We start from the raw sequence: 14522 nt of genomic DNA, 5'->3' as shown, positions 1-14522 counted from the left end.
AGTATGGAAAGAGCCCAAATGTCCATCGATGGATGAATGGATAAAGCAGATGTGGTATGTATATATGTATGTGTGTATATATATATATATATATATATATATATATATATATATGCATATATATATATATGTGTATATGTGTATATATATGTGTATATGCATATATATATATGTGTATATGTGTATATATATATGTGTATATGCATATATATATATGTGTATATGTGTATATATATATGTGTATATGCATATATATATGTGTATATATATATATGTGTATATACACACACATATATATATATACACACACACACACACATACACACACAACGGAGTATTACTCGGCAATCAAAAAGAATGAAATCTTGCCATTTGCAACTACATGGATGGAATTGGAGGGTATTATGCTAAATGAAATTAGTCAGAGAAAGACAAAAATCATATGACTCCACTCATATGAGGACTTTAAGAGACAAAAGAGATGAACTTAAGGGAAGGGAAACTAAAATAATATAAAAACAGGGAGGAGGACAAAACAGAAGAGACTCATAAATATGGAGAACAAATTGGTGGGTTACTGGAGGGGTTGTGGGAGGGGGATGGGGTAAATGGGTAAGGGCACTAAGAAATCTACTCCTGAAATCATTGTGGCACTATATGCTAGCTAACTAATTTGGATGTCAATTTTTAAAAAATTAAATTAAATTAAAAGCAATAAAATAAAATGGCAAAAAAATAGTTTCTCATGAAACAGTTGTATGATTAATCCAATTACAGTTGCTTGAATTCAATGCTAGAACTAATGCCTCAAATTACTTCTATTTGTTATTACAGAATCTATTAGTATCAACCAACCTATTCTTAACTTTGAATATTTTCCAAATGACAAAAACAAATCTCTTATAACAGCATTAATTTTCCCTGTATACATTATTTAATATAGACTATAAATACTATAACAGTAATAATGGGTAGACAATAAAATACAAATTCTATTACAAAAATTCCAATGAACTAAAATCTAGTCTACATAAAACTGTATTTTTAACAATATATCCTTCCAGTCTAGCTGGAATCACATGGCTGGCTAGATGCTAAACCATAGACTACTTGAAAAATCTGATTGTTTGATAGATTGTAATTACCATAGGAATATAAATTTTTTTAAAACTTATATTGATCATTCTCAAAATTAAAGGGCATATAAAGTAAGGTTTTATTGTTTCTCACCTTACTTTTCCACATTATTATTATTATTATTTTTAAGTAGGCTTCACGCCCAGTGTGGAGCCCAACATGGGGCTTGAACTCACAACCATGAGATCAAGACCTGAGCCAAGATCAAAACTCATATGCTTAATAGTCACCCAGGCGGCCCATTCCACATTTTTTTAAATGTTTATTTCGAGAGAGAAAGAGAGAGAGAGGCAGAGAGAGAGGGAAAGAAAGAATACCAAGATGACTCCATGCTGTCAGCACAGAGCCCAACACAGGGCTCGAAACCATGAACCACAAGATCATGACCTGAGCCTAAATCAAGAGCCAGATGCTTAGCTGACTGTACCACCCAGGAGCCCCTCCATATTACTTTTATACCTTAGTTACCTCAGCATATTTTCCTTTGTTTCATATTTCTCTTTTCTCTAAGTCCACTTTTGCACACAAAATAAATGAAAGAATTGAGGCATTTAAGCACATGATTCAAATAAAAACTAACTTTATATTTCAAGAGAGAGGGGTTTGTTGTTAATGTCTCATTCTACTTTCATAGGTAATTATAGTTTCTGCTCTTCTGCTACATGAGTGGCTTCCTGTTTTCCTATTATGTAACTATTTATAGTAACATTTTAGCATTTTTCTTGTATTAGGTTGTGTTTATCTGATTTTTTACTTTTTTTTCTTATAGAACTTTCTCTACGGGAAGAGAGGAAACAGAAACAGGGTGACATATGTAAATATTCTATAGCTGATACAGGAGAGAAGGTTTGAGCAAAAATATAACAATAATTTAAACTGTTTGCCAAATAGACTTAATACTCACCTGTCATCAGTACTCTGCTCATCATGCAAGAGTCGCTCTTTATTTAACCCTATCTTTTCAAGCTCATGAGTTAATTTTTCAAGATCATTATTCATTTGTTGAGTCTTCAATTTTTCACACACCAAATCCTTATTTTGAAAGGAATGCAAGACTCACATAAGTGTCATGACCATGAACATCTAGGAAATTCAGTCACGATTGTAACTACCACTATCCAGGAATACATATATATAATTCAAACCAGGAAAAACAGAAATGTTGTTGAATTTTTCCTTCATCACTAACAAGTAGTTAAGCAAAAAAATAAACTAGTTCAAACAATATGGTTTTCCTTTTTTGTTTTTTTTTGCTAATATTACTTGTAATTTTTGTATTAAAAACTAAAAGGAAAAACTCTTTACTTGTGAACTCTTGAGGATTGAAAGCTGTGAGAAAAAGAACACATATCTACTAACTTTTTAATAATAAGCTAGAACCTTAGTGCATATTTCTATGAATATATGCTGGATGCAACACCCTTCTTCCACCTCAAGCATCCCTCTGCCAGTGGAAGAGGTCTAACATATTGATCTGAAGAACTAGGGGACACTGTTAGAAGTTCAGACACGAGGAACCTTGTTCCTGTCTGTAGGACGGTACAACAACAGAAAGAAAAAAGCAAAAAGCTAATAATGGGCCCCTCTCAATGCCTCTTTAGCAGAAATGCAGACTTCCCAATGTGACGTTCTGCCAGGATGCAAAGAAACTTTTTAATTGAACTTAAAAGAGTTCTCATACAGAGTATATAGCATAGGGGTAGCAAAAAAAGGCCAAGCATGCTATGAAGAACATGAATATGATCTACACCATGTTTCACTTGGATCTACAGCCAATCTACTTCAGAAAATTTCACAACTCTTCTCAACACACAGATCCAAGCAACTACCAATTGTGCAGTGTTGACTCTTAAAGTTCAATATGATTTGCATTCTAAGGCTTAAGAGCATAATTCATGGAGATTTGGAGTTTGAAAGATCTGGATTTGAATCCAGCAATCCAACTTTGCCATTAGCTGAGTGATCCTGAGTAAGTTACTTAATGTCGCTTATGCTTTCTAATCTACTGGACATAACATCTATAGAGGATTAGCTGTAAAAATTATATAAATAAATTTCTGAAGTCCTTAGCCCAGTACCTGGTACATGGTTGGCATTCAATAAATAGTAGCTATTATGGTTCCTATTATTCAGTAACAGTCTTGACCAAATATTTTATTTTGAAATAAAACATAAAATTATAATGTAATAAAGGAGATACCACATGGAAACCTTATTACTACAATATATTAAAAATAAAATTCACATGTACTTCTTGGTATAACAAAAGTAGGAAAATTTAGAAACTCTAGTTCTAAATCCCAATTTCTATTTTGAACCATAAGCAGATGATGCAAATTTCTGATGGGTTCCAATAAAACTTAACAATGCCTTGAATTAAAAATATAAAAATATTTTCCTTAAATTTAGGTAACTATATTTACCTCTCGTAATGTAACCAAAGTTTTTACATCAATAGTTGCTCTTTTCACAAGCTCCTTATTTTCTTTCTCTAATTCTTTCAGACGAATGCAGGATTCTTTAAAAATGCTGATCTCTTTGAAAAGGGTTTTGTTTTCTTTTTCCAAATTCCCGATTTTCACATTATTTTCTTCCAATGTGGTATCTTTTATTTCTGCTTGCTGTCGGAGTCTTTTATTTTCTTTCTCCAGTTGCTTCTTATCTTTTTCCAGTTGAGAAGTCTCTTGCTCTAATGATTTATTTTCTTTTTCTAGCTGTTCTAGTCTTTTGCTGGATATTTTTAACTCTTCTAGGTTTTTCTGCAATGTTTGATTTTCCATCTCTAAGTCTTGTAGTTCACTCTCTAACTGTTGAATTTTTTTATTGCTATTTTCTAGAGCTTTCTGTAGCCTCTGATTTTCTGTATCTAAACCCTGGTAGCTAACTTCTAAGCGTTCTGTTTTCTTGAAAGAAGCTTTCATGAGTTCTAAACCCTTCTTAAGTTGCTCTTTTTCACTTTCCAGTTCTTTATTTTCTAGCTGTAGCTGAGCCATTTTCATGCTTGCACACTTCAAAGATTCCACATTCCTTCGCAGTTCTAAGTTTTCCTCATCTAGTTGGGAATTCTCTTTTTCTAGGGATTCTAACTGAAAAGTAAGGTTTTTAAAACTATCTAATGTTTTTTTTAATTTTCTATTTTCTCTTTCTAGCTCTGAATTTTCTTGTTCTAAGGCCTCAATTTTTTCACAAGTAATTTTTAAATTGGTTATCTTCTTCTGTAACAATTCATTTTCTTTCTCAAGATGATGCAACTCATTTTCAAGTTCTTCTGCTCGTTCTCCTTTTTCTTTATAATGTTCCAATTCTTTCCTAATTTGTCTTTTTTCAAATTCAATCTTACTTAACTTGCTACTTGTTTCTTTGATAGATTCATGGAGAATTTTATTTTCTTTTTCAATGTCTTTCACCCTCGCTTCAGCACTTATCTGGGATCGTTGCCTTAAAGAAGACACGGTTTGATTCAGATGTTCATTTTCCTGTTCCAATATTTTAATCTAATTGAAAAAAAACAAAGGAGAAAATTAAAAATATAAATTAGCATAAACTAAATATTTTAAATTACAGTTTTTCCATTTCAAAAAAACTAACAATGAAATAAGAACATAAAAGGGTGCTAATATGTCTTACTTTTAATTGTGACAAATATTTGCTGGCAGACCACCGTGTACATGTACTTTCAGGTCATAAAAGTTCTGTCTTTAGGGAGTTCATAATGTAAAGAAATGGTTAGGAGAACTGTACTTAATATTAATCAAAGTGATCTTCAGATTATTTATAGTTACATGTTTCAAATTCAAATAGGAATATAGGTGAAATGCACACACATATCTCTTTATGACTATAAGCTTTTACTTTCATTAAATAAATTTTGCAAAGCATACACACAGTGGGTTCTTGATAAATATTGCTATATTTTATGTGTATATATGTGGGTGTGTATTCATTCCCCCAAGAATTCTAATTTGAAAAAGATCAAAAAACACAAAATCCTCTGGTACACCTGAAAACTAATTTTTTATGACATGGCCTAATTTTGGTAAATAATCCCCTGAGAGCCTTGTAAAAATACAGATTCATGCTTAGCTCTAGAATTTTTATTCTGTAGCTCTATGGAAACCTTTATTTTTATAGGTAGCCTAAGGACTATACCTGGATAATAAAAAACAAACCATTTTACTTCTAAAAAAGTAACAGAAACTTTAAAATAGCAAGTCACTCAATATATCCAGTTCTCAGTTTCCTAAAGCATAAAGTGAGAATAACCAATAAATACTTGAAAGCAAATATGAACGCATTCTAGAGAAGGCTGCTGCCAACACATCTCCCTCTTTTGTAGGGTCTGAATACATACAGCTGCATCTCTCCCCAATTCCACACAGTAACTTTATAATCTGCAGCCCTACTCTACAGACACTCGAAAGCCCAGGTATTGTAAAATTTTATACCAGATAATTATTAAACATACTGGCAACTTAAAGAATTCTAAGCTTTCGCTTAAACCTTCCCATGTATATGGGATAGAAAATGAAAACCACAGTTACTCTAAGATCTAAACAATTCTAAAATTATTTCCCTTTCATGTTACACGAACATTTTTGTTTACCTAAACATTAAAATAACTTGCTAAGAGAATTTAAAATATATTGCTTAATAGGAAACTTATGAACCTGTCTTTCTGAATTTTCTCTAAGTGTTTCAATTGTTTTTTCAAGTTGAGCCTTCTCCTTCATTAGATCCTTGCTTAAATTCTGACAATTCTGAAGACTTTGCTTTTCTTGAATAATCTCGTTTTCAAGAATTTCAACCTAGAAAAAATTAAATCAAAAAACAATGTAATATTAAATATTTTACAACAAAGGAAACATGTCAAAAGATAATCTTGGAATAAAAACTAAAATACAATTTTAATACTCAAATGGTGAAATTTAAGAACTGAATACAGAAATTCAAGCAATACTCCATGCTAATTTTAACAGCTATATAAAATATGCAGACATGACTATCTTTCTTATCCTCTGTATCTCTGAAGGGCACATTTCTACTTCTAAATACAAAAAATAAACCCAACTGAATATATAATTACATACTATATGAAGACCATGCAAATTTTATTGAAAGACTCTCCTGGCTTGACGAAATTTATAAAGATTTTAATCACAGTCAAGTAATTTTAGGGAAGAAGGAAGAAGAGAATATAAAAAACATGAAAAAAAGATGAGAAAAAGGTAAGTTTAATGAGGAAACAGAAAGGAATTAGGTTTAAAATAAAAAGAAAGATAGGTGCCTGGGTGGTTCAGTTGGTTAAGTGTCTGACTCCTGATCTCAGCTCAGGTCCTGATCTCAGGGTTGTGAGTTTAAGCCCTGCATTGGGCTCCATACTGGGTATGGAGTCTACTTAAAAAAAAAAAAAGGAAAGAGGGAGAAAAAATAATAATAATAATACTGGAGAAAAATAGAGCTGAACAAAGCTCAGGTAAATGTTATAGTCTAGGTTTAAATTTATCTTCAATTATACATTTCAAAGATATGATCAAGTATGTGGTTAATAAGAATAAAAATAGCAAATTCCAGTTTAAATTATGCCAAACCATTGATTTCCCATTATGATATAACATATTCAAATCAGGTAATAAAAGAAAATAAAGATTTAGCTATATAAAATATTCCACTTCAAGTTTAAGTATTACTTAAATCCTTATATCAATAGTGAAAAAGTCTCAGGCACCTGGGTGGCTCAGTAAGTTAAGCATCCAACTTCGGCTCAGGTCATGATCTCAAGGTTTGTGAGTTTGAGCTCCAGGTTGGGCTCTGTGCTCAGAGCCTGGAGCCTTTTTTGGATTCTGTCTCCCTGTCTCTCTGCCCTCTCCTGCTTGTGTTCTCTTTTTCTCTCTCAAAAATAAATAAACATGAAAAAGTCTTTTAAAAGAATAGTAAAGAAGTCTACGAATTTTAATAGTCTTTACATAAAGCAAGCTGAATTTTTCTATTTTTTTTTTAAATATATTTTTTTAACGTTTATTTATTTTTGAGACAGGGAGAGACAGCATGAACGGGGGAGGGTCAGAAAGAGAGGGAGACAGAGAATCTGGAACAGGCTCCAGGCTCTGAGCTGTCAGCACAGAGCCTGACGCGGGGCTCAGACTGACAGAATGCGAGATCATGACCTGAGCCGAAGTCGGATGCTTAATAGCTGAGCCATCCAGGCGTCCCTGAATTTTTCTATTTTAATGTCAATGGAAGATAACCACATATGGAAGACAACATTCCAGTAATATCTCAAAAGCATCAAGTCAAATCTTTTTTTTGAAAGAGACAGTGCACATTGTGCTAGGGAGGGACACAAAGAGAGAGAGAGAGAGAGAGAGAGAGAGAGAGAGAGAGAGAGAATCCCAAGCAGGCTCTGCACCACCAGTGCAGACAGCCCAGTGTGGGGCTCAAACCCACAAACCATGAGATCATGACCTGAGCCAAAGTCAAGAGCCAGAAGCTTAACTGACTGAGCCACTCAGGTGCCCCTCAAGTCAAATCTTATCCAGTTACTCAATTTGACGTGTTCAGGAAACTTTTAGCTATTAATTACTGATCTGGTTCTCCCACTTAAGATTGAAATATATGGGTAACAGTTATTTAATTAAACTCATTTGTTGTCTTACATCGATGGAATTCAAGTGAAACATTTAGTTTACAAAAGATACCTTTCATACAATGAATTCATAAAACAATGCTAGAATCACTAAAAATTTATTAGAATTCAAAGCTACTTTTAAAATCAAATTACAATTTCCAGTCCCAATTATATATAATGACAACCAAAATAAAACTGTTCCAAGTTCTATTTAGTTTTAATTCACTCTTACTTTTATACTATACTGGTTATAAAATGCTTATTAAGATTATTTGGTTAATGGATAAAAGATGATGCTGTGGGAGGGGAGATGGGCCAAATGGGTAAGGGGCATTAAGGAATCTACCCCTGAAATCACTGTTGTACTATATGCTAACTTGGATGTAAATTAAAAAAACATTAAATTAAAAAAATTATCAAAAAAATGATGCAAAAATGTCTTAAAAGACTAAAAATCTGGCAAGATAATCAAGAGGTCTACTTGCATAATCTAAGGCAGTGGTTCTCAAAGCATGGCTTTTTTCCCCCCAACAAAGCAGGAAGACCATCACTTAGGAATTTCTTAGAAATGAGAATTCTTTGCTCCTACCCCAGACCTATCAAATCAGAAGCTCTGGGTATGGGGCTCAGAAATTTGTGTTAAACAAGTCCTGAAGGTGATTCTAAGGCATACTATAGTTCAAAAACCACCGATCTAAAGATTAGGGAGATTTTCATAACTGAATCTAGAAATCCAGAATCTAAAGAAAAACCAGACATGGCTGACTACATATAGAAATAATAACAAATTCATAATGGCTTATGTATAAGAACATTTATTACAGTATTATTCACTGTGACCAAGACCCAGAAACACATACTGGGAAGGAGATGTGATAGGAGATATTCATGATAAAAATATCATGTATGTTGTCATGATATGATTCTATTTATCTACAATAAGTATATGTGTGTATGCAGAAAGATACTCAAAAATAAATTACTTGGTCTGTTGCCCAACTGGAATATTTCTGTTGAACTAAAACCTTGTTCAAATTCAGGTTTCATAGTGCCTAAATTGTGGTCTCTAAATACCATTTTCCACTAAAAGGAACAAGGGCTTTTTGGAGAAATGGCTGTTTCCAGATCGGGGGCAGGAAATGTTTAAGAAGAACTGAGTTACGGTGAAAAGCACAGAGGCTCACAAGGAGTGCTAAGATTGTCACAGGGACTCAGGAAGCAGCTTAAAGAGGTGGAACAGTTAGAAAAACAAATGCAGTAGGCTGAAACACTTCAAATATTTTTAAATCCATGAATTCATAAAGACAGTAAAAAAAAAAAAACTCACTCATTAATTATCTCAGGAGGATATGAAAGAACTAATTCATTACCAGGAAACTGGTAAATAAAAGAATCAAACATTCATCCTGCCTTTTCCATGAGAATTCCTGAGAGTAAATGGATAGTTGTTTTTTTGAACCAATTTTTATTTTTATTTTATTTTTAGAGGATTTGGTGGTATTTTACTTATTTTGTTTTTAAATATTATTTTTGAGAGAGAAACATTGGGAGAAGGGGAGGGGCAGAGAGAGAGAGGGAGACAAAGAACCTGAAGCAGGCTCCAGGCTCAGAGCTGTCAGCACACTGCCCAGTGTAGGGCTCAACCCATGAACCTCAAGATCATGACCTGAGCTGAAGTCGGTCGCTTTACTGACTGAGCCACCCGGGGACCCCTAAGCAAACCTTTTCCATGACAACCAACATGACAAAAGAGACAATTAGGCACGTACCTCATGACTGAAATAGACTCCTTATGAATATTCTCACTAAAAACTCACTTTGAACTTGATTAAGTCTACAGATAAAATAAGACCCACAGGGAACAAAAGAACTTGCTAAGGGACACAGAGAAAAATCTAGATTGTGGGAAAACTACAAAACAACCTGGTTTCTTCAACAGAAAAATTGCTATGTAAGGAGTAAACTGGGCACCTGAGTGGCTCAGTTGGTTGAGTGTCCAACTGCAACTCAGGTCATGATCTCACTGTTTGTGAGTTGCTGGCAGCCTGTCAGTGCACAGGGCTTCCTATCCTATGTCCACCTCTCTCTGACCCTCCCCTGCTTGCAATGTCCCCAAAATTAAAAAAATTAGAAAAAAGTTAACCTTGCACTAAAAAAGACTTAATAGACACATCAGTAGATTGAATGTACTGATATATTTCAATTCATATTTTAACCAAACGAAAAAAATATCCCAATGACTTGTAAAAAACTGAAATGCTAACCAAACTCTATTAAATTTTTCAATGTGATAAAGTCACTGTTCTTGTTTTTTTAAAAAAATCCTTACTTTTTAGAGATATATAATGAGGTATTGGTGAAAGGATACCATGTCTAGGATTTACTTTAAAATCCTACTGGTTGTGAAGAGAGCAAGCAAGGGTAGAAGTAAGAGTGGCTATAAGTTAATTGCTAAAGTTGAATGAGTATAGGAGTTAATTCACTTCACATTTATGTATGTTTGAAAATTTCCGTAAGTTAAAATAATATTGAGAATACATTACATTAAAAACTGGAAAATAAATGATCTAACACAGGGTTATTTACACTTTACATATATTCAACATTACATTAAACATTAATTTTTATTTACCTTTTTACTTAGTCTTTGATTTTCTTTTTCAATTTTCAGGATTCTGGAAGTGTTGCCTTCAGCAGAATCCATAGTACTCCGAAGTTCTTCGACAGTTTTTGTCAGACTCTGGTTTTCCATCTCCAACTTCAATAATCTACTTGATGTTAATTCATTCACTTCATGGCCCAAGGATTTTTGTGGTGCTATAATGATGACAAATATTGTCATTGGTAAAAACTATATTTACTCAATACTATTTAAAATAATGAGTGTAAATGCACTACATCACCTGGTCCTTAACTTTATAAAAAATTTATAGAGTTATATAAGATAGACACAATGAAAAAACATAGATAAAAGATGGGTGAATCTTGAGTTTTTAATGTACCCACAAGCATTCTAGAGGAAAAAAGGTACAAAATTTAGACTGAACGGACTACAGTTGCAGTTCCAGTTCCATGAGAAACTGCTTGACAATGCCCAAGCCATTTTAACCACAAAACTCTTAGATTATTTGTACAAAATATGGTTATTGCTCTGTGTGTGTGACAGAGATATCATGTGATTCAAATAAGAAGTATAAAGCATATCCAAGCCACATATCAAAAATTAAAGGAAGACAGTCTAAGGGGAAAAAAAAATCCTAATTTCCTAATCCTGATTCTGAGAAAGGCAAGACAGTATATACTGGTTACCTTAAAAAAGTCTTTCTCTAAACGAAGAATCTCTGCTAAACTTGAGTGTAAAAATAAACATGTATACCATTTTGCCAAAAAAATTGTATTTCTAAGTCAATTTCAGCATAATTACATTTTTTAACATAAGAAAACTCAGTTTCTGGTTCTATATATGATGTAAGTCCAAAATAACTATTTTTAATAACCCTAAAGCAGATTCATCAAATATTTGATGATATAAAAATTAGGATTTAAAGTGAAATATAATACCTAGAATTCACTTTGAAACCCCAGATTTCAGGAAGGGAAATGGAGAAGTACAGGAAGGCATTCTAGGTCTATCTATTTTTGTGTATGTTTGAAATTCTCCGTCATTTTTTAAAAATTTATTTATTTGGGGAGAGAGAGAGAGAGGAAAAAAACACGAGTTGGGGGGTCAGATAGAAAGGGAGAGAGAGGATCCCACGCAGGCTCTGCATTGTTAGCACAGAGCCCGAAGCAGGGTTTGATCTCATGCTGTGAGATCATGCATGACCTGAGCTGAAATCAAGAGTTGGATGCTCAACCGACTAAGCCACCCAGGTGCCCCAGAAATCCTCCATCATTAAGAAACACACACACACACACACCATATCCCCACAAGCACACATTCTTTTCAAAATTAGGTATGATAAAATATCCTCAGACTGTAAACAAAGAAAGCCTCAGTTCTAGCTTTTGTTCCAGTTAGCATATTATTAATCTTTTATTAAAAGCTGGTACAATTGATAGTCACTGGCTTTTTTTATTTTTATTAAAAATTTTTTTTAATGTTTTTATTTATTTTTGAAGGAGAGAGAGAGAGAGCATGAATGGAGGAGGAGCAGAGAGAGAGGAAGGCACAGAATCTGAAGCAGGCTCCAGGCTCTAACCTGGTAGCACAGAGCCCAACGCCCCAGACTTTTTACATTCCATTAGTTGTCCAAGTCTTCTTCAGTAAAACTTTGCTTCATGATCTGTTAGATACGATACTCAATATACCTTAGTAATACTTTCAATACTATCACTGTTTCTTCTTTTTTTTTAAGTTTATTTTTATTTATTTTGAGAGAGAGAGAGAGCAAGCAGGGAAGGGGTGAAGAGAAAAGGACACAGAATCCTAAGCAGGTTCCATACTGTCAGTGCAGAACCCGATGTAGGGCTTGAACTCACGAACTATGAAATCATGACCTGAGCCAGAGTCAAGGGTCGGACGTTTAACCAACTGGGCCACCCAGGTGCCCTATCACTGTATTTCAAAGATGCTTCAGGTCAGACTATAAAGAATTAAAAAGGATGCTTACAAACATTTTTTAAAGTAATCCCTATGCCCAATGTGGGGCTCAAACTCAAGACCAAAAGCTGCATGCTCTATCCACTGAGCTAGCCAGGAGCCCCCTTAGAACACATATTTAACAACATGGAAAAATGACTACGTTATAATCTTAGGTGAAAAGAAGAACCTGAATTGTATATACAAATTGATCTGATGATGTCTAAAATATCTATCTGTAGAAAAATTCTGGAGGCCATTTTTTGAAATGCAAAGGGGTTTCAGAAATTATTAGGAACTTTACTTTCTTCCTTTATATTTTTCCACATTTCACAGTTTTTCTGGAAAGCAATTCTCTTGTATAGTTAAAAAACAAAACAAAACACACCATATTAAAGCAAATATTCAGATCTATGACCCCAGCTAAGATGAACTGCAAAACAACTGTGATGGTGATGATGATGATGATGATGATGACGACAACAACGATGATAAAAATAATAAACACTCAAATGCCTACCATTTACCAGGTACTCTACTATTGGCTTCATAAGCAGTAACAAATTCAATCTTCACAATAACCGTACAAGGTAATACTATTTTATTGTTCCCATATAACTGATGAGGAAACTCTTAACACTGTAATTTTAACTAGCAGTAGAAAACATTTAAGTTTGAATTGTTTTTTAATAACTCAATTTCACAAAAAATACAATAAAAAAGTTCCACAAATATTTTAAGTAATATATCTCAGCAAGTTCACGGTCTGAATATCATCACTTACTGTGTAGTCAATTTACATGGGGGTCCCAGAATTTGAAATTAGGTTCTCATGTGTAAAATTAGGAAAAGCCTAATGGTAAAAAAATATGGTAGGTCATCTGTAGAACTAAGTATCCTATAAATATCAGATTATAAGCTCTCTCAGACCTCGTCTACCTCAGCATCATATCCACAGGGCTGGATATAATATTTTACACATGGTAGATGCTTAATAAATATCTGGAAGGAAGGAAAGCAGGTGAAATAATCTAATACTAGGTAACTGAGGAATTCTGGAACTAATCTAATTCAAATAAATGTGACCTGGACATAATTTCAATAAAGTAAATCAGTATCAGTATACTGAAGGCTATAACCCAAATAAGGAAAAAAGAACAAAGTTAATTTATCTGAGGGTCTTTCATTATCTCTAGGGTATAACTGGGCTGGACTGGTTGGTAGATATAGTGCTAAAATGGAGAGAGAGTACATATATTGATGAAAGTAGCCATAAAGATCCTTAACTTGCTTTCTTCTGGCTATATACTGACCTAAGAACCTTCCCAATATGTTCTGACTTCTTGTTTAGGTTTGTCTATAGTTAAAGAACACACTGACCAGCTAATATGACTTTTCTGTTCTATTTAGTAGATGGCTTTATTTCTCAAAATAAGTTAATAAACTTGGTATCTCAGCTTCCTATGATGTTAATGTGAAACAGTGCCTAAAAAACTGATTAAATCTGTTACTACACTCCTAAAGTTGAGTTGTAAGATGTGTAAAGATAAGGACAAGACCCAGGAATGCGGCCATGAACATACTATTCTGTGAACTATCTAGGGAGACATCTGGCCTCTTAGACATCTCCGGCTGGGGAAAATAAAAAATTGTAATAAAATATCCAAAAATGTAAGCATAAATACAACTTCATGCATTCATTTATGCATTTACATTAAAAAAATATCGGGAATACCTTCAGAGAGTTCGCTAGTTCTAGATATTTGTTCCAGCTCCCAGCCAAGATGTAATGATTCATCCATACTTTGTTTCTGTGCCATTTCCAAAGTCATATTTTCTTCCATTAATTCTTCAATCTTTTTTCTATCCATATCACGTTCCTTTTTTATTGTCAGGGAGTAGGAAAAGAAATGAAAGCTAAGAAACAGTACAATTTCAAGCTAAATATGTTCTATTACTTATAACTTTTATTTATCAGAAACTGAATAATATAGGATAAATTTTGAGTTCCTTAAAATTTTCAGTTTGAAGGCAATAATCAGTTATCATTCTTAATACTAGTCATTATATTGATCAGGTCTTTGATATCCTTTCAAAGTGATCCTTGGGAACACTGAAAACTTTTCTTCATATATTTTAATATATTTACTGGTATAATAAATGATATCTGACCTAATA

At 33.3% G+C, this 14522-nt stretch overlaps 1 protein-coding gene across 9 annotated transcripts in view; it reads right to left on the bottom strand.

The window, feature by feature from the left end:
* Window positions 1-14522, bottom strand: part of CCDC88A (coiled-coil domain containing 88A) — a 141109-nt gene that overhangs the window by 41642 nt on the left and 84945 nt on the right. For all 9 annotated transcript variants that reach the window (XM_058684065.1, XM_058684066.1, XM_058684069.1 and 6 more), the window contains exons 12-16: window positions 14080-14224; window positions 10395-10579; window positions 5805-5942; window positions 3561-4631; window positions 2042-2169 (exon numbers count right to left, since the gene is read on the bottom strand). In XM_058684065.1, the coding sequence (XP_058540048.1) occupies window positions 2042-2169; window positions 3561-4631; window positions 5805-5942; window positions 10395-10579; window positions 14080-14224 (1667 nt within the window). The remainder of the gene's footprint in view (window positions 1-2041; window positions 2170-3560; window positions 4632-5804; window positions 5943-10394; window positions 10580-14079; window positions 14225-14522) is intronic.

Source organism: Neofelis nebulosa, chromosome 9, assembly GCF_028018385.1.
Source record: "Neofelis nebulosa isolate mNeoNeb1 chromosome 9, mNeoNeb1.pri, whole genome shotgun sequence".
NCBI classification, from domain to species: Eukaryota; Metazoa; Chordata; class Mammalia; order Carnivora; family Felidae; genus Neofelis; species Neofelis nebulosa.
The sequence above is the reverse complement of the archived record's forward strand: the minus strand, read 5'-3'. Positions and strand labels throughout refer to the sequence as shown.